The sequence below is a fragment of the Pelophylax lessonae genome (assembly GCF_965119305.1).
Source record: "Pelophylax lessonae genome assembly, chromosome: 1".
NCBI classification, from domain to species: Eukaryota; Metazoa; Chordata; class Amphibia; order Anura; family Ranidae; genus Pelophylax; species Pelophylax lessonae.
The window spans coordinates 300,684,116-300,707,663 of NC_138768.1; the positions used below are offsets into that span (position 1 = coordinate 300,684,116).

Genomic DNA, 23,548 nt, shown 5'->3' on the forward strand with positions numbered 1-23,548 from the left:
AGAACCAATCTAGACAACAACGAATGGTCTCTTCATCCAGAAACCTTCAAGTGGGTCATCTCTCTGGGGATTCTTCCTGAGGTAGACCTGTTTGCCTCTCCAAACAATGCCAAACTGACGAAATTCTACTCGAGATGGCGTTACCCCCAAGCCTACGGGGTAGATGCTCTGACGGACCACTGGAAGTTCCACAAAGCATATGCTTTTCCCCCGGTCCCAGTGATATTCAAGTTCCTGCAGAGACTCAGGAGAGAGAGGGTAGAAGTCATAGCAATTCTTCCGTTTTGGCCAAGGAGGCCCTGGTTTCCTCTGCTGCTCCAACTGAGCTTTCGGGATCCTGTTCCCCTGCCATTCAGGCCGGACCTTCTATCTCAGGGTCCAGTGCTGCATCCATGTCCAGCGCAGTTACATCTCATGGCATGGTCCTTGAGAGGGAAAGACTAAAAGCTCTTGGCTGTCCAAGTGCGGCAATGTCCACAATGATGAGTGCCAGGAGACCGGGCACCAACAAAGTCTACGAGAGGATCTGGTCTAAGTTTGAGGATTACATGTCTAATGAGTCCGATTCCATCACTAATCCTAAGATCCATCACATTCTGGGGTTCCTCCAGACAGGCTTAGACCTATCTCTGGCTGTTGGCTCTCTCAGAGTACAGATCTCAGCAATCTCTGCCTTCACGGGGACCTCATGGGCAAAACATCCTCTGGTCCGGCAGTTTTTCAGAGGTGCGTCAAGAATGAGACCTCCCAGGAAACCCAGGTTCCCCAAATGGGACCTTCCACTAGTCCTTGAGTTTCTCTCAGCAACAGTTTTGGAACATGGAGATTCCTTCTTCCTTAAGAATCTGTCTATGAAGACGGCCTTTTTAGTAGCCATCACATCGGCTAAACGTGTCTCTGAAATTAGTGACCTGGGTTGCAAAGAACCTTTTCTGACATTTTTTCCTGATCGGGTCGTCCTGGTCCCTATGCTAGGGTCCAATCCGAAGGTAAATTCAGTTTTTCATGTCAACCAAGAGATTGTTTTACCTACATTCAAGTCTCAAGATGACCAGAGTACCCATCCGTTGGATGTGGGCGAAGTCCTTCAAACATACTTGAAGTTCACAGCTTCCTTTCGCAAGTCAGACTATCTATTTGTTCTCTTTTATGGAAAGAACAGAGGCAAGAGGGCTTCTTCCAGAACAATTTCTAGCTGGATAGTTCAGACCATCCAGTGGGCATATAGAGCCAAGGGACTGGCTCCTCCGGAAGTGGTGACGGCTCATTCCACCAGAGGGATTTCTACGTCTTGGGCGGCTTCCCTTCATGTTGCACCGGATGTCATTTGCAGAGCGGCCTCATGGTCCTCAATTAACACTTTCATGTCACATTATTGTGTTGAACCTGCTTCTTTATCCTCAGTTGATTTTGGTTTGAAAATTTTGTCTGTTGACGGTGCAAATTAAACATATTTCTGTTTGACCAGCAGTTGCCCACCCGGGTGTGTATGGCTAGTTATTTCCCATACGTGTGCTGCCATGGAGTCTGTCAGGAAAACGGAAAATTTATATCAATACTTACCGTAATTTTCCTTTCCTGATAGAACTCCATGGCAGCAGGAGTTCCCTCCCATCTGCTGGAGTAGTCTATATATGGAACACGGCTCCTGGCTTGGAGCAAAAATTTATGGGAGTGGGGTCCTATAGGGTAGGAGAGGAGGCGGAGCCTACCCATACGTGTGCTGTCATGGAGTTCTATCAGGAAAGGAAAATTACGGTAAGTATTGATATAAATTTTCCGTTTTTACGCAAGGTGAACTTATCCTTTGGGTTCTTTTTACAACAGTAGTGTTGAGATGCCCTGGTTTCTAAAGCAATCTGCTGTGCAGAAAGAAAAAAAAAAAAAACACTGCATGCGCCATCGCAACACAGTGGTGTGAACTGACACCATAGGAAACAGGGCTAATTGTGTTCTGTTTGTATTGCCCAGCACATCCCAACACAAATAGTTTGAATGGGCCAATGCTACAAGTCACATGGCAGGAGGCCTCTTCTCTCAACACACCCCACAACAAGTCCACCTGCAAGCCACTTCTCTCATAGGTCGTCCTGTCGTGGGTCCCAGCTCAAGTCACCATGATTCCAGACTTCCCTGCTTACCTTGGCTGAAATGTCCCAATCCTAGCCTAGGCTGCCAAGGCAAAACCCTAACCATCACACTCGCACATCCCATTCCCAACCCAATAAATATACTGCAAATATATGCATATTCAGCCTGAATGGCCTTGATATTTGAACTCAGTTGCCCTTCTGTGTCTGTGTTAGATGCCAGACAACACTGACTTTGTGTGAACAGTTCAAAGAGAAGTTCGGGTTTCTATAAAAAAAAAAAAAGATTTTTGTAAGATCTTACCGTAAAATCTTTTTCTCTGATGTCCATCGACAGATACAGCTTCATCTCCATGAGCTGAATGGGTTATGTTGCCACCGGCAGGAGTAGTCTAGGCAGTACGTTAGTACAAAACTTTTAACATATACACGCCCACAGAGCTGTCCCTCCAGGCATAACCCCCAATGCCACAACCCAGCACATTAGTTTAGTTGCAAGCAGTGAAGACAAAAGAACCATCCCCATACAGAGGGGTGGGTGCTGTGTCTGTGGATGGACATCAGAGAAAAATAATTTACGGTAAGATCTTATAAGTGTCTTATTTACTCTATCGTCCATCGACAGATGCAGCCTCATCTCCATGAGCTGAGTGGGACGTCCCAAAGCAGTATAGGCATGAGGGGTGGGAAAAACGCAACTAGACAGTAAAGTCAACTCCAATAGGCTAAACCTAGCCAAACGGGCAACAAGGAGCCAACCGGGGAACATGGAACCAAAAACAGGAGCTCCCCCAGGTAAAAGACCCCTAAGAGAATAAGAACATTCTCTTATGAAACAGCAGCCTGCAACACCTTGTAGCCAAAAGAGGCATCCGAAGATGCCAACAAATCCACCGTGTAAAATTTGGTAAAGGTGTGCACAGACGACCAAGTCACTGCCTTACAAACTTGTACAACAGAGGCCTGATGGTGAAAAGCCCAAGAGGCACTCAGCGCTCTAGTGGAATGCGCCTTCACAGGGAAAGAATGAACCTGACCCTTGATTGAATAAGCCTGAACAACCGTCTGCCTGATCCATCTCAAAATGGTAGCAGCGGACGCAGCCAAACCTTTGCAAGGACTGTCTGGAAGGACAAAGAGAGAGTCCGACTTCCTGAAGGACTCAGTAACCGTCAGATAAACCCTTATCCCCGAAACACATCCAGTGAGTGCAAGGCAACTTCTTTGGGATGTTTAGGCTTAGGACATAAGGAAGGCAACACAATGTCTTCATTCAGGTGAAAATCCGACACCACCTTAGGAAGAAAAGAGGCGGATTAGGCCGAAAGACCGCTTTATCCCTATGGACCACCAAATAAGGCGAATTACAGGACCGCGCCGCCAACTCAGAGACTCTGCGAGCAGAAGTGATAGCCACTAGGATGGCAACCTTCTGCGACAAAGAAAGCAGAGAAATCTCCCTAATATTCTCAAAAGGAGGTTTTTGAAGAACAGACAAAACCAGATTAAGTTCCCACAGCGGTAACGGAGATCTCCATGGAGGAGCCAGATGACGCGCCCCCTGAATGAGAGTGTGAATCAAACTATTAGTAGCCAACGAACGTTGGAAGTTAATAGCCAAGGCCGACACCTGGGCCTTGATGGTGCCAACGCCAAGTGCTGCTCAACCCCTTTTTGTAAAAAGGCCAAAACCCTAGCTATAGAGAACAAGCGAGGGTGCAGCTGCAGTGATTCATACCATGAAATTTACGATTTGCACCTATGATGATAGATTTTCCTAGATGTCGACTTTCTGGCCTTCAAAAGGGTAGGAATCACCGAATCAGAGAGACCTCAATCCCTCAACACCTTGCTTTCAACAGCCAAGCCGTTAAAGCCAGCGACCGTAAAAGCAGGATGGAAGAGCGGTCCTTGAGATAGTAGATCTTCCCGCAGAGGAAGACGCCATGGAGGATCCATGACCATTTTTTACTAGTTTTGCATACCAGGACCGCCGAAGCCAGTCTGGCCAGCAGCAGCCGAGGAGATGATCGTGAACCAATCAGGCAGCGGGGAGGGCCGGCCGCGGTTTGCCTGGAGACACTGATGACGCGGGGGTGCGGTAACCAAAACGGTTACCGCACCCTTCCACGTCATTATCACGTTCATGCGGCCGGCCCGCCCTCCAGTGATGCTTCCGCTGCCTGTGATTGGTTTGTTATCTCCCGGCTGTTATTGCTGCTGCTGGCCAGTCACAGTGTCTCCAGGCAAACCGCAGGCGGCCCTCCCCACTGCCTGATTGGTTCACGATCATCTCCTTGGCTGCTGCTGGCCAGTGACAGCGCGGACCCAGAAGCAAAGTAAATAGTATGTGGCACTTGCAATAAAATAACATTTGGGAATAAAATAATAAATTAAAATAATTAAGCATCCGCTCCCCGCCGCTCCCGCTCCTCCACAGTAAATTCCTTGACTTTTCCAAAACCTTAGTGTGTTTCCTAAGTTTCCATGACCTTTCCAGGCCTGGAAAGTGTCATCTACAAATTCCAAAACTTTTCCAGGTTTTCAAGGACCGTACGAACCCTGCAATTAGCAAAACCTGAGTAGTGTCGCTTTAAGAGCGCCGATCGCGGTACCCACCACCGATCTCAGCGGTCTGCAGAGAACCCCTTTAAACTAAACTGACAGCAGAATGTGCAGGAATATGCCAGCAGGGACCCAAAGTACTGTACCACCTCAGACAAACCGCCCTCCTGATTCTTCCAGCAGCATGGAGAGAAAGACAGGAAGTGACCTCGGTCAGCAACAGGAAACAAATGCACAGGAAGTGGTGTTGCCTGAGGAAGGTCACGCTGCTCAGCATAGCACAAGGGCTACACAAAGATGGATGCCCATACATATCAGTAGGAAGCTACAGGGAAAATGACTGCCCCATACAAGTCTATGGGGAAAAATTCACATTTCCCACACTTAAGATGGCGGCGCGCACGGCGAACCATGTGGCCAAGGACCGACACATGAATGCCTCAGGAACCAGAACATGGACCAGCAAGCCCAAGGTACCATGTCACCCCTCCCCCCCCAGGGCGCCAGACACTCCAGGGACATGGAAGGGTAGGACACACAGATCGGGCAGGCCAGGGGGATCATTTGGGAGGCACAAATCACATTATACCCAGGAGAGGGCCCCGAAGTGGGGGTGCTGCTAGCCGAGGGGTACGCTGCGACTCAGGGCGTTCCAGGTCGTCGCGTCCCGGTGAGGCATCTGCTCGTAGGCTCATCACCATCCAGAAAAAGGAGCACCATCGTGGCTAGGCCTAGGTTGGGACTACAGCCTGCTTACGCTCGTAGGCCAGACTGGGGAGACCATAAGGATCTAGAATTATCCGGTGCGAAACCCTAGCCGGCATCGTTGCTTGTAGATCACCAGGAAAATTCTTCCCTGAACACTAGCTAGCAAGTGAGTAAAGAGAAATAAAAAGAAAATATTCTGAAAAGAATAAAAAAAACTGAGACAGGAGTCCCAGAAGGAAACCTAGGTCCTACTCCTTCTCTAGGCAGAAACAAACTGATGTGCTGGGCTGTGGCAGTGGGGGTTATGCCTGGAGGGATAGCCCAGTGGGTGTGTATATGTTAAAAGTTTTGTACTAACATACTGCCTTGACTACTCCTGCAGGTGGCAGCATAACCCACTCAGCTCATGGAGATGAGGCTGCGTCTGTAGATGGATGATAGAGTAAATTAAATTATACTCCCCTATAATTCTGCATCTGTCCCCCGCCACTTCTAACACTGAGAACTGAGCGATCAAAGACGGCAAATCACTCAGTTCTCAGACTGTCAGTCACCGGCTCTCTGCTCTGCCTCTTTAGAGCTCACTGGAGTGCCAGGCTGTGCAGGGGTGGGTGCGCCTGGCTCAGTCTCCCATCAGCTTTCCTGAGCCTGGACCCACTGAGAGATGTCAGCCGACAGTGGGCTTTAGCTCGCTGTCAGCTGTGAATTGGAAACAGGAGTGCAGCAGGAACTGCACTTCTGTAACTTACAGGAGTATAGCCAAAATAGCTTTGGTCATACTTCTCCTTTAACTGTAGTCTTTCTTTTTGTATTTCAAGGAAACCAGTATAATAAGAATAATATATGGATGGTATTTTACCTAATAATCTATAGCAACAGCTACACACCTTCAGTAGTCACCACCTTCGATATGTGTAATCAACATTATTTTACTCAGAACATTAGATGTGTATACAAAAGAATATTATTTATTTAAACTCTGGTACAAAATAATTTAAAAAGGGAAAGAGTGTACATTAAACCCAACACAGTTACTAAACATTTTGTAAAGATTTAAGAGCTAGCTGGTTTCTTTTTCTTCATTTTGCAAAAAATCCTCCAATTCTTGAACAAGCGACTTGTCCAGCAAGAAGCTTTTTTGGATGCAAACAGTCAGGTGCAGTGGCAAATCCCTTGGAAAGATGTTAGAAAAGAAAGTCAGACTGATAGAAAATAATCTTAAGAGTGTCTAAATATATTCTTAAAATAGTCTGCAATGAATAATAGAGCTATACATGGATTTTTTTTTCTGCAGTAACCTTGAGCAACTATTTATATAAACTTCTTAGTGCAATCACTTAATACTGCCAGTTTTTTTAATCACACATAATCTGGTCTTTGCCATCAGTGTGTTCCCCCCTCCCTTGAGAGGGCTCACGTGTAATTCCACAGGTAGGTGAAAATACAATTTATAGTGAAAGTGGGTGTGTGTTATGTGTTTATTTGTGTCCTAGGAGACACAATAGAAAGTATGAGGCAACAGCCCCAGATTAAGGGGATTACCCGAGATGTCAGATGTCACTAGAACACTTGTCCCCACTTGAAGATTTTTCCCTCACCTCTAGCTATTTGTTTCAACTCTGAAAATGTATGATTTCCCTTCACTTTCTGTCTTGGTGGCAATAGTCACCAGGACAAATAAATGGGTAAATTTCCCCAGCAGCTAGGCTGACTGCAATAAAAATTGACAGGGGTTCAAATTCTTCCCCACTCTATCAAAAACGTAAAAAATGATTGCGTCTACATAGGCGCTATTCTTTAAACTAAATTTAAAATTGAAAAATAGAGCCAAATTATCATATATCATGTCAGGAAAATAAATCTCTTTAAAGTGCCATTTCCTATACTGACATGAATTACACATTGCTACCGTGTTGTGGTATAGATCACATGTTGTATGAAGATACCAAAGATCTTGGGTGAGTGCTAATAACAAGCTCTGCACAGTCAGCTGCTGACTGAACAGGTCTGCCTGAAAGTTGGTTCTCTACATTTCTCTGGCAGAAACCAAATGACCAAAATTTTGGCACTAGTCATTTGATTAGACAAAGAGATGAGAACATGATAAGCCCTGGCCTTCATTAGGAGATTTTTTTTTTTACCACAGCAGCTACACTGATACAGGTTTTTCAGTGCCAGACTAATAAATTCACCTGTGAGGAGATCTGGAAACATACACTACTATGTGACGAAACCGGTGGGGTGGGACGGGACGTACACACACCACTATGCATGTGCAGTCGCGAGTAAGCCATTTTAACTTCTGGATATTGAGGATTTTAGGCTTTGATACGCCAATCAATGCCTGTATTCATGATGAAAATGTGTTTACACCCACAATTGTTTTAATACATTTCTAGTTTATATGATATCATGCTATATTGGCAATCTTTTTATTTTTAATGTTCCGATTTTGCTGGATTTGATCACGCCACATGAAGCACAATCTGGTTTTATCTGACGTTGACCTTCTCTTACCACTGTGGCTGGGGAGCCAGTATACACACAGGCGTTTGTTGACCACTCTAACAGGGGGTCACACAAGATCTGGTTAGCAGGATTTGAGTGTGAGAGGTGTCACTGGGTTTACATCAGGATCTCCTATCCACCACAACGGTTGTGCATCTGCAATGGATTTTGGGACTTTTACATATGATTATTGGACAATTTTTTCACAGTGCTGCTCTACTTTTTGCTTTAGAAAGAGAAATGTCTTGACCCAATTTTAACAATTTGTGATCCTTCTATTACTTTTCTTGAAAAAAAAAAATGGGATTTCCGACTTACCGTAAAATCCATTTCCCTGATGTTCATTGACGGACACAGCTCCTTATCTTCTTCACCATTGGATTATACTGCCCCCTACAGGAGTAGGACACTAGACAGGAAAAAGCTTGACTGTGCCTATGGGGCAGTCCAAGGGGGTATACTCCTACTCTCAGCTATAGGCACTCAGTTTTCTTGCAAGCAGTAACAGAAGAAAGCCAGCTCCACAGAGAATTGGGTGCTGTGTCCATCAATGAACATCAGCGAAATGGATTTTATGGTAAGTCAAAATCCCATTTTCTCTTTCGTTCATTGATGGACACAGCTCCTTATCTTCTTGACCATTGGGACGTCCCAAAGTGGTGTCAAACATGAGGGGAGGGAACAGCAAGAAAAAAAGAAGCATCCGCAGATGCCAACACATCCACCTTATAAAACTTTGTCAAAGTGTGCATAGATGACCAGGTGGCCGCCTTGCAAACCTGCAGCACTGACGCAAGGCCCAGGAGGCACTAAGCCCCCAAGTAGAGTGGACCCAAACAGGGAAAGGAGGAACCTGACCCCTAATGGAATAGACCTAAATAACCGTCTGTCTGATCCATCTGGAATTGGTCACAGAAGAAGCGGCCAACCCTTTCCGAGGTCCATCCGTGAGTACAAATAGTGAGTCTGACTTTCTAAAAGACTTCCGAACCACATCCAGGGAATGCAAGGCAATTTCCTTAGGATGTTTAGGCCTGGGACGTAGGAAAGGCAACACAATGTTCATTCAAAAGGAAATCAGAGAGGACCTTCGGAAGGAACAACGGACAGGGACAAAGAACCACCTTATCTCTGTGAACCACCAGGTAAGGTAAACGACAAGACAATGCTGCCAGCTACGACACCCTGCATGCAACAGTAATAGCCACCAAAAAAAGGCCCCCTTCTGGGACAACGTAACCAGGGGAACCTCCCTAATTATTTCAAAGGGAGGTTTCTGGAGAACTGACAACAAAACCGAGGTCCCACGGCAGCAATGGAGACCACACTGGAGGAGCCAAGCGTAGAAATCCCTGGATAAAGGTACGCACCAAGAAATGTGTGGCCAATGGACGTTGAAAGAAAACCGCCAAAGCTGAAACTGGCCCTTAATGGTATCCAAGGTCAGACATTGCTCAACCCCCTCGGAGGAAAAAGGGGGAACCCCAAGAGACTCACATCACCCAATGTAAGTCTTCCAAGTACGATTAAATATTTTCTAGCCTTTAGCATAGGAATCACCGATTCAGACAAACCTCTACCCTTCAGCACCTGGCTTTCAACTGTCAAGCCATTAAAGCCAGCAACTGTAAAGCAGGATGGAAGATTGGCCCTTGGGACAGCAGACCTTCCCTGAGAGGAAGTCTCCAAAGAGCATCGGCGTACCAAGACCGGCGAGGCCAGTCTGGAGCCAATAGAATGCGTCTGTAGTGTCGGTCAGAGGATCCCGAGACTGTGCCACAAACCTCTCTACCTTCCTTGAAATGTGTACAGCAGAGAGGGCTGGAACTAATTAACTTAGAATGCCGGCTACTTCCTGAGCCGCTAGGACACTTCTTGTGTCCCCTTGGTGATTGACATAGACCACAGCCATGGAATTATCCGATTGAATTCATACCGGACACCCCTAAAGATGATTATCCAATGATCCAGACAAAGTCCAGACCCCCTGAGCACAATCTGTGTCGAGGATGCCTCCCTGGCATCCGTGGCGATAACCATCCAGTACAGGAGGAGAAAGGATTTTCCCTGTGGAAGTGCAGGAGAATAAAGCCACCTCTAGAGACCGTGGAATTTTGTCCCATTTCACCAGAATCTCTATTTCCAGAGATCTCGTGTGGAACTGTTCAAACGGAACCGCCTCAAAAGGTAGAGACCATAAGGCCCAGCACCCGCATGGAAGCCCGGAGGGATTACCATCTGCTGGACAACAGAAGCTGAATTGCCTCCTGCAATGTCTGGAATTTTTCCAGAGGAAGAAACACTAGCTTCCAGAGTCAGATCCAGATAGTCCAGATTTGTGGATGGAACCAGAGCAGACTTTTGTAGGTTCAGAATCCAACCAAACTCCCTCAGAGTAATCTCCAAGTTGTCCGTCAGAGCAGTCAGGGGCTTCGCTCGCAGAAGATAATCATCCAGGTACACCAGTACCACGACCCCCCGCGGACGCAACAATGCCAGCACTGGGCCAACACTTGTGAAAACCCGAGGAGTGGAGGCGAGATCAAAGGGTAACGCCACAAACTGATAATGCTTCTCGCCCATGGCAAAACTAAGGAAATACTGTTGACCGGCACATATTGGAATGTGAAGGTAGGCGTCCCTGATGTCAATAGAAGCGATAAAATCCCCCTGATGTATGGACACACTACCGCGCGAATGGACTGTACCCGTACAAAGCAGTGCAGCGCCTTGAGGTCCAGAATTGGACGTACCTTGCCTTCCTTCCTGGGAACTGTAAAGAGGTTTGAGTAAAACCCCTGAAAACGTTCCAAAGTTGGAACCGGAACAATCACCCCTTGAATTAACAAGTCTTGCACTTCCCCAAAGAGACCCCGTAAGTGATCTGAGGACAAGTGCCGGTTGGAAGGGAAAAACCTTTCCAGAGGATAAGCCCGAAACTCGATCTTGTAGTCAGACCGAATGACTTTGTGGACCCACTTGTCCTGTACCAGGGAGGTCCACAGATCAGGAAACAAGTGAAGACGCCCCCCCCCCCCCCGGATACGAGTGAGGGCGCCCCTTCATGCAGAGTAAGCCTTGTCCGCAGGTGTGGAAGAGCCCACTCGTAGCTTGCCAGACCAGGTCCTCTTGGAACCTTCGGTGGAGGCCTAAAGGGCTTTGATCCCTTGTCTGGAGACCCTGAGTGACGAAAAGGCCTCTTATGAGCCGAGAAGAATGGCCCACGTCTATGACGGGGCTACATGCCCTTGGTAGCCTGCGAAAGAAGAGTACTCTTTCTCCCCTATGAGACCCTTAATGATGTCATCCAAGGAAGCGCCAAACAGGCAATCCCCTACAAAGGGGAGATCAGATAAGGCCTTCTTAGAAGTTTGGTCCGCAGACCAACATTTCAGCCAGAAAATATGCCAAAGGACCACTGCTGATACAGGCAGCCTAGAATCAAAGGAGCCGCATCCAAAGAGCCATCACAGATAAACTGTAGCCCCTGGACCAACTGATCCATCAGCTCCGCAAAGGTAGGGGGACGCTGTTTCCCCTCCAGGCCCCAGTGTAAAAGTTTAGCCCACTCGGTCAGAATTTGCGACACCAGGGCAATAGTAAATACAGGCCTAAGTGCCGAACCAGCCACAGTGAACATATGGCCGGCCAAAGCTTCCACCCTCCTATCAGCCAGATCTTTAAAGGCCGGAATTAAAATATAAACCTACCCCACAACACCACCCCTTCCAAGGGAGGCGCCAAGCTGACCGCATGGCCTAGTAGGCCGGAAGCCGCGGCCTACATTTTTGTGGAGGCGCAGCCGCAAGTCCACGGATCCCAGCCAGGCAGATGCCCAAAAGACAGAGCGGGGGCCTCAGCTAGCCTCACTGGGGCCGCCCCCAACGGAGGCACACGACTCGGCCGCATGGCCTCGTAGGCCAAAAGCCACAGTCTAAGTTTTTGTGGACACCCAGACACCTGGGCGCGAGCCCCAGCCCATCCGACCACCCAGGGGCAGCAGAGGGGAGGGGAGGGCAGATGCCCAAACGGAGGGTAGGGGCTTCAGCCACCCTTCACTGGGGCCACCCTACATAGCTCCCGACCAGTAGGCCGCAAAGCCGCGGCCTAAATTTTCGGCCTGATCTGGGCCATGTGAGGCGCGGACCCTAAAGCATCCGCTACCCCAGCCCAACAACTGCAGCAAGGAGCCCAAAGGACATCCCTGCCCTAGTCACCAACCCCCAGGGTGGCGAGGAACCCTGCTCAACCCCCTGTTGCGGCCCACAGTGACCACCGAAATTTTAGAGGGGCTGGGAACCCACCGTCCCAGGGGAGGGCCCCCATCTACCCCAAATCCCTCCAGGGAAAGAGGGAGGACAGCTACTTACCATACCAGGAACAGGGTGGGCACCGGTCCTGACAGACCACCACTCCATGGGAATGAGGGGCTGTCAGCCAGGAGAAACGCTACGACTCAGGCCAGGGCCAGGTCGTATGCGCCCTCGTGAGACATTAAACTCGCAGGCCAGCCCCCGTCCAGTGGGGTGGGGCTATGTCGCGGCCGACCTAGCGCAGAGCTGAGGCCTGCGCGTGCTCGCTGGCCAGACTGGGGGGGACTCTCTGGATCTAGATTATCTATCCTGTCGCCCAGCCTGGCAATTGATTGTAGATTCTCACAGCAACAAAATAACAAAATTAAAGATAAGAAAAAGTTTCATTTAAAAGGAAAAAATTACCAGAACCAGAGATCCCAGCAAGCAGTGCCTATAGCTGAGTGGGAGTATACCCACTGGGACTGCCCCATAGGCATAGTAAATCTTTTTCCTGCATAGTGTCCTCCTCCTGTAGAGGGCAGTATAACTCAATGGTCAAGAAGAGAAGGAGCTGTGTCCATCAATGAATGAAAGAGAAAGTAAAATTTCTCAAAGATGATGTAATAATCTCAAAGATCTCAAAGATGATGTAATGATCATGATGTAATGACCATCATGATGTAATAATCATGATGTAATAATTACATCATGATGTAATAATCTCAAAGATCTCAAAGATGATGTAATGATGATGTAATGATGTAATGATAAATCTCAAAGATGATGTAATGATCTCAAAGATAATGTAATGTGTTAATCTACTTTTGGGAATACACTTACCTCTTAATTTCCTCATATTGATCAAGTAGGCACTCAACTTTGCCCTGGTACCGCCACCTCTTAAATTCAATAGCTACTATTTTCTTTTGCTCGGTCTTCCACAACAATCCAATAAGGCAGAAGAGTGCACCAGGAAAGCCTGAGAAGACAGTATTTCTATTGTTTGAATGCAGGCGGGGAAAATAACTTTAAAACAGCTCAACTTGTGTACCCAGCAGTACCGGGACAGATTTGTCTAGTGCTCAGGGAAGGATACAGATCTGCACTGTTGTGCGTTATACGTTCGAGAATATTATTCTGAACGATGTATGAGTTATTTTTAATGGATTCATTTATTTTAAAAAGCATATACCAATCATAATCATAGTGAATAAAGACTAAATAGAGAATATATATATATATATATATATATATTTATTTATTTAGAAGACATGTATTCACAAGAAATAGTTGGATATGGGTGACAAAAAAATATAATCTCACATAAAATACAAACTAAATTGTAATGCTAGTTGGATCGATTTGGCTCAGCAATGTCCATCAGAGGACAGGATTACTTTTCCCCAGAAGTAGTAAAAACCAAATATCAAGAGTTTTAAATATCAGACAAAATTGCCCACTTTCCCCCTTGCTGTTCGCCTTGGCGATTGAGCCCCTGGCGGCCAGCATCAGGGCCGACGACTCTATGGTGGGTTTCCGCTATGGACCGATTCATGAAAAAATGGATTTTTGTAAAATCTTACCGTAAAATCCTTTTCTCTTAGCTCATTGACAGATGTAGTCCTCGGTGATACACCACCTTCGGGTTATGTTGCCTCCACAGGAGCAGGACTAGACAGGAAATTAAAAAGCTCTGGCCACACCCTAGGGGCAGTCCCAGAGGGTATATCCTCTCTCTCTCTGCCTCAGCAAATCAGTTATGTGAAAAAGCAGTCCTTAGAGATTTTAACCCAACCCAACTCAAAAACAGAGGGGCGGGGACTACGTCTGTCAATGAGCTAAGAGAAAAGGATTTTACGGTAAGATTTTACAAAAATCCATTTTTCTCTAGCGCTCATTGACAGACGTAGTCCTCGGTGATACACCACCTTCGGGACGTCCCAGAGCAGTATCACAAATGAGGGGTGGGAAAATGGAAATCAAATCCCAATCTAGAAGGCCCAACCGGTGCCAACTAGAAGTTTACAATGCTCATCCTAAATGATGAGACTCAACAAAAAAGAGAAATTTTTTTTTTTTTTTTCAAACAGAAAAAAACCCTCGAGGTAGACCACCGGTCTCCTCAAATTGCAGCCTGCAAAACCTTGCGGCCAAATGAGGCATCCGCCGATGCCGTCACATCAATTTTATAGAATTTTGTTAAGGTATGTACCGACGACCAGGTGGCCGCCTTACATACCTGGACCACTGACGCCTGATGGCGAAAGGCCCAGGAAGTACTGAGCGCTCGAGTGGAGTGCGCCCTAACAGGGAACGGAGGACTCTGACCCTTAATAGAATAAGCCTGTACCACCGTTTGTCTAATCCATTTGGCAATGGTCGCGGCAGATGCAGGCAAACCCTTTCTGGGGCCATCCGTGATCACAAAAAGTGAATCCGTCTTACGGAATGATTCCATAGCTTTCAGGTATACCCTGATTGCCCGAACCACATCTAAGGAATGCAACGCATGTTCCCGATGATGCTTGGGCTGAGGACACAAGGAAGGTAGTACAATATCTTCATTCAGATGAAAATCTGAAACCACCTTAGGAAGAAAAGATGGCTTAGGATGAAGTACTACCTTATCCCTATGAATCACTAGGTATGGGGACTGGCATGATAATGCAGCCAGTTCTGACACCCTGCGAGCAGAAGTGATAGCCACCAAGAAGGCCACCTTCTGGGATAAAGTAAGCAAGGGAATCTCCCTGATGTTTTCAAAGGGAGGTTTCTGTAGAACCGACAAAACCAAATTAAGATCCCAGGGCGGTAAGGGCGCGCGGACTGGAGGAGCCAGGTGCCGCACCCCCTGGATGAAATTCCGCACCAAGGACTTGGTAGCTAAAGGTTTCTGAAAGAAGATTGCTAATGCTGAAACTTGACCCTTGATGGTGCTCAAGGCTAGCTTCTGCTCAACCCCTTGTTGCAAAAAGGCCAATATTTGAGTCACCGAATAGGTACGTGGAGGAAATCCTAAAGATTCGCACCACGCAATATAAGTCTTCCATGTGTGATAATAGACCTTGCTGGAAGTCGCTTTCCTTGCTTTAATAAGGGTAGGAATGACTGAAGTAGACAAACCTCTGTCCTTCAGTACTTGGGTCTCAATGGCCAGGCCATTAAAACCAGCGACTGTAAAGCATGATGGTAAATTGGTCCTTGAGACCACAGACACTCCCTGAGACGAAGTTCCCACGGAACGTCTGCGACTAGCATGTCCAAGTCGGCCAGGCCGGCTTGAGGAGGCCAGCCTAGAATTTCTAGGACCACTGGCGCTGATAGAATCTGAACCAGGCGTCCCTAGAGGTATCTGGCCCCGACCATCCGAGAAAGTCTGGTCGTTTTCTGTTCCCACACATTTATCAGATACCTGATTGTTATCAGGAAGGGTGATCTTTTCTGGTTGAACCTCAGGGACCGAATTCACCCGACTAGAGGCTACTTGGCCTATCTGGTCAACCAGATCCGATTCCTGTGAGGTATAGGGACTAATCTTAGGAAAAGGTAAAGGAAAAGATCTATTCAGGGAACGGTAACTACCGCTTCCTGTAGTACTTAAATGTTGGAAGGGAAGAATCGCACCGGTAGTAGTGGTTGAAGCTCGATCTAATGTCCTGAATACCGGTGAAAACGTCCCCCCACCCTCAAACCGGGTGGGGGCGCACCTTCAGGCTGTGTACTCCTTTGCTTCGGGTTTGGCTGGGTTGGTCCTCTGCTTGTCCGACCAGCCCTTCTTGAACCCTCCTGGAGGAGTCTTGCCTTTCCCGCTAGTACCAGCCGGGCGCCCTTTATGGGCGGTAAAGAAAGGTCCTCGCTTGTTGCGAGGTCCCTTAGCTTTAGCAGCCTGTGGCAAAAAAGTGCTCTTGCCCCCAGTGGCATCCTTGATGATTTCATCTAGGTTGGCCCCAAATAGACGATTCCCCTGAAAAGGGAGATTTGTCAAGGTCTTTTTGGAACCTAGGTCAGCTGACCAGCATTTTAACCACAGCACACGTCTGAGGATGACCGATGACATAGATGCATGCCCTAATAAGGGAGTAGTGTCCAAAGCTGCGTCACAGATAAACTGTAGCCCTTGTATAATCTGTTCCATCAAATCAGATGTTTCCTGGGGAATATCTTTTCCCCTAAGGTCTTGGCGTACCATTCTCGCCCATTCCGTAAGTGTCTGGGAAACTAGACCAATAACAATTACTGGTCTAAATGCTGACCCTATCAGAGAGAAGATGGTGCGGGACTCTGCTTCCATCTTTCGATCCACCGGATCCTTAAAGGACGAAGTGTCCTCCACTGGGATAACCGTGGCTTTATTCAGCCTGGAAATAGGTGGATCCACCACTGGTGGTACCGTCCATTTCTTAATGATGGATTCCTCAAACGGATAGCGTCTAGCAATACGCTTGGAAATAGTAAAGGTACGTTTAGAATGCTCCCATTCTCCTTTAATCTGATTACCGAAACATTTGGGTACAGGAAAAACCTTCACCGTTTTGATGGGCTTATTAGTACCAAAAGGAATCTCTGTTTCAGTTGCCTCTGCCGGTAAAACCTCAAGTTTTAAGGTTTCCTGCACTGCCACAACTAGTGCGTCCACCAATGCTTCTTCCTGAATTATAGCAGGAGAAGAAGCGTCCTCCTCACTGTCTGAGGGGGCTTTACCTGGGATAACAGCCCTTGCAGAGGAACCTGCAACTGCAGTGACCATCTCTGAATCAGAGTCAGAGGTGTCAGATAGTATAGGGGTAGGCGGGGGTCGCTTCCTTGACCCCCGTCCCTGACAGGCCGCCTCCACCCGAGCCACCATAGACTCCAAAATTGCTGTAAATGACTCTACACTCTGTGCAACGGCGGGTCCCGTGGCCCCCTCGAGGGAAACATGTGTGGCAGGGTCCATGATAATTCCAGTCACTTCCTGGATAATATAATTCAAAAATTAAAAACTTTTTTTTTTTTTTTTTCTTTCAGACCCCCAGCGCCACAAAAAGCCCCTTAGTGTTACCTGCTAGGGATCCCTATCGATCGAGAGAGAGAGAGAGATAGACCCCCAGGCTCACCACTTGATGCTCAGAGTTTAACTGCAACAGGTTACAGCGCTGTCTTGACAAACAGGAAGTCTTTTGGCTGGCTGCCCAGGAAGAAAGGAGGCGGCTCCGCCCCTCTGCACGCCTTCCGGCGCCTCCCCTAGCTCCACGAGGTGTTTGGATCACCTCAAACATGGCCGCCCCCATGCTGGAGACACGAGGCTACGCCAAAATGACGGCTCGTGCGATCCAGCAAAAAAAAAAATGGCGGCGGCCTGTACTGAATAGCAGTGTGCTGCAGGGCACACAACACTCTCTCTGCATGGGGATTTGGCGTGGTTGGCGGTACCGGCCCTGGCGGACCGCATGGCCATTCGGGAGGCCTGCTAATAGCTGGAGATCTGATTAGGAAGGCAGTCTACATGTCCGTGGCTTCTGACTGGTAGGTAGCTTATTCTTATCACCGTAAGATTCCCAGAATGCCACAGATTATAATCTTTTTAACATGTATACAATTAGATTGTTAGCTCCCAAACCAAGCCTTCTGGCTTTTTGCACATAAAATCACACTCAAAGTAGGAGGATCTGTGTCATTTATAGGATAGAGAGGGACTCTATCTTACCATACAGAGAGGGGCCCGCGTTCACCACAAGACCCGTCAGGGGAAAAGGGGGAACATACTACTCACCATACCGGAACCAGGCGGGCACCAACTCCTGACAGTACCCCTCTCCACCGGGGCGGGAGGGCTGTCGACCGATATGGACGCCGTGACTCATGGTCTTTGGCGTTTCAGCGAGACGTTTAACTCGCGGGGTCAGTCCTTTAATGGGACTTTGTCGCGGCCGACCCAGCGCGGAGCTATGGCCTGCACGCGCTCGTAGGCTGAACTGGGGTGACCACCGGATCTCAACATCCAGCCCGTCGCCCAGTTCAGCTTTCTTGCTTGAAGATCTCACAGGAACACTGGAGAAAAAAAGCTGTCTAAAATCCTTTAAGAAAAAAATCTTGCCAGGACCTAAGATCCCAGCAAGGTATCTAGGTCCTTACTCCTAACTAGACAGAAAATAACTGATTTGCTGAGGCAGAGAGAGAGAGGATATACCCTCTGGGACTGCCCCTAGGGTGTGGCCAGAGCTTTTTAATTTCCTGTCTAGTCCTGCTCCTGTGGAGGCAACATAACCCGAAGGTGGTGTATCACCGAGGACTACGTCTGTCAATGAGCGCTAGAGAAATACTACTTTATGCTGATGACATGATGCTGATGCTGGGTGACACTGGTCCATCCCTGAGACGGGTGATGCAAATTATCACGTCATTTGGAGGGTTCTCTGGCCTCACAATTAATTGGACTAAATCGGCTTTGCTGTCCTTGGACCAGGGCCCGGATCCGCAGATGGTCACCTTTTGCCCCGTCCCGGTGGTGGAACAGTTTAAGTACCTAGGTGTTGTTATTTCAGCGGAGATCACGGCATATTGCAGATTGAATATTTTCCCACTCCTGACGAGATTCAGGGATAGGATATCTGTGTGGTCTAGACTCTGGCTCTCGGTGGCGGGGAGGGCTAATTTGGTGAAAATGATTCTCATGCCTCAACTCTTATACTTTTTGCACAATTCCCCGGTGGTTGTCCCTCTTAAGATTTTCCGCTTGGTCAACTCCCTCTTCCGCTCCCTGCTATGGAAGCAGGGCACGGCCAGGGTTAAGCTAGAACAGTTACAGCGCCCCAAGGACCGGGGAGGGTTGGCATTCCCTAACCCTTGGTTATATTATATGACCGCACAGCTGCAGCACTTGCTGGGTGCCATGGCTGGGGGTGACGGTGGTGGAGGGGGCTCCGCGCTTGCAGTGCTCTTACGGGCGGTGGGTGCTGAGGACCTTCCGGGTGCTCTAGAGTCGCAACTGCTGGCTAAGTCTAACAAAGCTTTCCCCACGTATAGATTGATACACAAGGTATGGGCAAAGGCGAAGCAGCTTCAGAGAGTGACTGGCTTTACTGAGTTCAGTCCAATATGGCGGAATCTGACTTATCCGGAGCTAGCGGACCTGCCCTGCGAGGCTCTGTGGCGCAGGAGAGGGGTTACCCACCTGCACCAGGTGTTTGAGCGCGGTAGGCTTCTCTCGTTTGAGCAGCTGCAGACCAGGTTTGCCTTGCCCCGAACCATGCAGTTTTCCTATCTCCAACTACAGCGTGCCATAGGTGCCCAGCCTTCCTTACATTCTCCGGAGTTGTCTCCAACTCCGGTATTTTTCATGATGAAACGCTATGCCTCCACCAAAGGATTTATCTCTGATTGCTATGCACTTTTGTTGGGCTATCACTTAGAAAAATTCCCGTGCCAGGCTCGGGTACAGTGGGAGGCAGACGTGGGCGACCTTACTGACGACCAATGGGAGGAGGCACTGGAAACGGTGCGCCACTGTTCACTAAATGTGACGCAGAGACTCTCGCAGCTGTACGTGCTCCTCAGGGTGCATCGCACGCCAGCGCGCCTGCACAGAATGGGTCTGCGACCAGATCCGATGTGTACTCGTTGCCAAAGGGATACTGGTGACCTCATCCACCTGCTGTGGCGCTGTCCTAAACTCCACAGGTACTGGGCGGCGGTGGTGAGAACCATCAATGCAGCATACGTCCTCTCGGTGCCTGTGGACCCAAAGCCCTGTCTGCTAGGTATGGTGGAGGAGTTCACGGAGGATCCTGGTGTTAGATGGGCGGTTACGAGATCTTTGTTCCAGGCGAGGAAGCTTATTTTGCAGCACTGGATTGCCCCATCCCCACCTACGGTGGAGATGTGGATTAAGGCCATGGGTAATACCCTGCGCTGTGAGCGCCTGATTTACCAACACAGGGGGGGTTCCGCATAGATATGATAAGATCTGGGGAGGTTGGCTGGCGGTTCCTGGCCTGGCTCCCCAGGACCTGGTTATGGACCGCCTTCTGCAATAATTGTGGTCTTGGAATGTGTGGGGGTGGGGGCTGTATATTGTTTATGCTGCCGACTACGATGCTGATTGCTTTGCCTCCCCGTTGGGAGCAGTTCCTGACGGGGGGATTTATTTTCTTATTTTTCATGTGTATGGCCTCGTTGGAAGTCTGTTTCTGTGCTTGCTAATGGGAATGAAGTGTATTGAGTGTATTCTGTACTGTTGATTTTTCTTAATAAACTTGGTTTCTGATTAAAAAAAAAAATATCAGACAAAATAGTCTGTGAATTGCGCAGCCAACAGTCATTCCTCTGCAGTTGGAGCGAGAGTAGATTATTGAAATACATGAGACTAATTTGCTAATATAGCGCTAAACCAAGAATGGAAAAATGTATAAAAACAAAAGTAAAAGTTTAGAAAAAAATCTACAATGGTTGTTACAACTGGGAAGGTAATCTAAATATCCTGAGCATACGATATTTATAGCATACAAAGAAACAAAAATCAATGTAATCAATAATGCATAATTACCACTCCAAAATGGCTGCTAGCTCAAAATGGTGGTTACCAGAGTGCTAACATGGCTGCCTTTCCCAAAATGGTGGCTGGTTAAGGAGGAGCTTGTGTCTGGTGTCCTTAAAGTTTTTCAGAGTGTCAGGTGTCAAATAAGGGTGTGAAGTAAGATGGAGTATGATGAGTGTTTGAATGTGTGTGGGTGTGTATAGATGTGTGTGTGTCCATGTCTCGTCTGGGTTCCCCTATAAACTGTATAGGACAAAAAGGCCATAAAAATTATAAGCCGAACCCAGAAGGTGGAACTTCTTCCCATTGATTTGGGTAAATAACCATTAACTGGTTGTGTAATTATGCAACTACTTCTACTAACCACTATGTATGTCAGGGAGCAAAAATATGTGATACAAATTACTATACTAATACAGCTAATACAGCTTCACTGTTGGGACTGTATTGCACAGGTGATGAGCAGTGCCTGGTTTTCTCCACACATACCGCTTAGAATTAAGGCCAAAAAGTTCTATTTTGGTCTCATCAGACCAGAGAATCTTATTTCTCACCATCTTGGAGTCCTTCAGGTGTTTTTTAGCAAACTCCATGCAGGCTTTCATGTGTCTTACACTGAGGAGAGGCTTCCGTCGGGCCACTCTGCCATAAAGTCCCGACTGGTGGAGGGCTGCAGTGATGGTTGACTTTCTACAACTTTCTCCCATCTCCTGACTGCATCTCTGGAGCTCAGCCACAGTGATCTTTGGGTTCTTCTTTACCTCTCTCACCAAGGCTCTTCTCCCCCGATAGCTCAGTTTGGCCGGACGGCCAGCTCTAGGAAGGGTTCTGGTCGTCCCAAACGTCTTCCATTTGAGGATTATGGAGGCCACTGTGCTCTTAGGAACCTTAAGTGCAGCAGAAATCTTTTTGTAACCTTGGCCAGATCTGTGCCTTGCCACAATTCTGTCTGTGAGCTCTTCAGGCAGTTCCTTTGACCTCATGATTCTCATTTGCTCTGACATGCATTGTGATCTGGAAGGTCTTATATAGACAGGTGTGTGGCTTTCCTAATCAAGTCCAATCAGTATAATCAAACACAGCTGGACTCAAATGAAGGTGTAGAACCATCTCAAGGATGATCAGAAGAAATGGAAAGCACCTGAGTTAAATATATGAGTGTCACAGCAAAGGGTCTGAATACTTAGGACCATGTGATATTTCAGTTTTTCTTTTTTAATAAATCTGCAACAATGTCAACAATTCTGTTTTTCTGTCAGTATGGGGTGCTATGTGTACATTCATGAGGATGAAGAATGAACCTAAATGATTTTAGCAAATGGCTGCAATATAACAAAGAGTGAAAAATTTAAGGGGGTCTGAATACTTTCCGTACCCACTGTATATCTTAGTTAAGAATAAGTGACTTACCTTTATATTACCTAAATTGGTACACAATAACCTGGAACTATAATTGTTTGACATGTGTGATATAGTCAATCAGAAGGTTATCTACTAGAGAATTACTATGCTAGTAAAAAATATAATCATTACATGGTATAGGATCTAAAATATGGAATATAATTTAATTATCAACTACTATATAACTGATATAATATAATTTTCAATGGAGGACTGTCCAAATAACCATAATTTCCACATCCCCTCTTGGTACCTGATGGAACAAGGAGGTTGTAGATGCTTATGATCATATTTAATTTAAATGATCATAAAATCATTTAAAAATACTGTTTGAATACTGTAGTTCTAAGTTGATGACCAGAAAATATAAAAAAAAAAAAAAAAAAAAAAAAACTTTCTTCCCATGGTTTCTCTGTTGTTTACCTTTCCATAGTTGAAACAATGGTCTGTAGTTAGGTAACCCATTTTACAGCTGTCCTTGTAAAGTCTGTTAGGGGATGTCTTTGTATGGAATCCAACCCCATGGTCAGGGCAATATATTATTTTTCAAAGACCATAGAATATAGTTTGTTATCTCCAGGGTTAGTCAACAATGGCTTACCACTCTTCAAAAATGAACAATGGAAACAGAACATGAGTCTCCTGAAGGAGTTTCTAGTGAAGGCCACAAATTTAACTTTGTCTCTGTGTTCATGCAGTTTATAATTCTTCACATGCAATATGAAAAATATGCCTATTTCATAGTCCTGACAGCATCCCCTTCCTAATGTATGCTGAAGAATGCGTGCACCACCCTTTACCCATTCTCTGCCCTATTGTTCCAGCTGCCAATGGTTGGCATGGAGTTATCTCTGCACATGCACAAGCAACTGCTTGCTTTCTAGCAGCTAGTTGCACCTGTATGTGTGTTTTTCATTTCAGCTGAAGCCAGATAGGGTAGAGAATGGGTGAGCTGGAGCACAGTGTAACAAGATTAACGTTTAGAGTAGACATGAATCTGTGCCTCTTAATTGCTAGCTAGAGTGTGTGGTGAGGGGGTACCCCCTTACCACTGAGACCGAGTTGACTTCTCCTCCTGCCCACCCCTTGTCCCAGCCTGATACCCACTAAAAAAACACTATAGCTATAGCCTTTATATCCATTATGAAGATGTTTCAGATGAGTAGTCTTTAGTGAGCATAATGTATATAATATTAGTGTCTAATATCTTTGCCTTCAGTGAATATATACATTTGGTGTAATCTACAGTGTTCTTTGAGTAAACATAAAATCAGATATTCCATATCTGAAATGTTGGTCTCCAGAAATATGCCTCTAGCCTCCATCAACTACAAAGCATCTATTATATTGACCTTTGGGATGTTTCATTTTCTAGTACACTGATCACTAGCACAGAGTGTAGAAGAAAACTGATGTTTAGGGCTCATTCACACATACATAAAGACCCTGCACAGCACGCAAGAGCC

The 23,548-nt window shown here is 46.9% G+C and overlaps 1 protein-coding gene across 1 annotated transcript in view; it reads right to left on the bottom strand.

Moving 5' to 3' along the window:
• Positions 1-6,278: 6,278 nt before the first annotated feature.
• FANCG (FA complementation group G) overlaps positions 6,279-23,548 on the bottom strand; it is a 61,879-nt gene continuing 44,609 nt past the window's right edge. Inside the window, exons 13-14 of the mRNA XM_082263811.1 lie at positions 13,007-13,145; positions 6,279-6,535 (exon numbers count right to left, since the gene is read on the bottom strand). Of these exons, the coding sequence (XP_082119937.1) occupies positions 6,424-6,535; positions 13,007-13,145 (251 nt within the window). The 3' untranslated portion in view covers positions 6,279-6,423. The remainder of the gene's footprint in view (positions 6,536-13,006; positions 13,146-23,548) is intronic.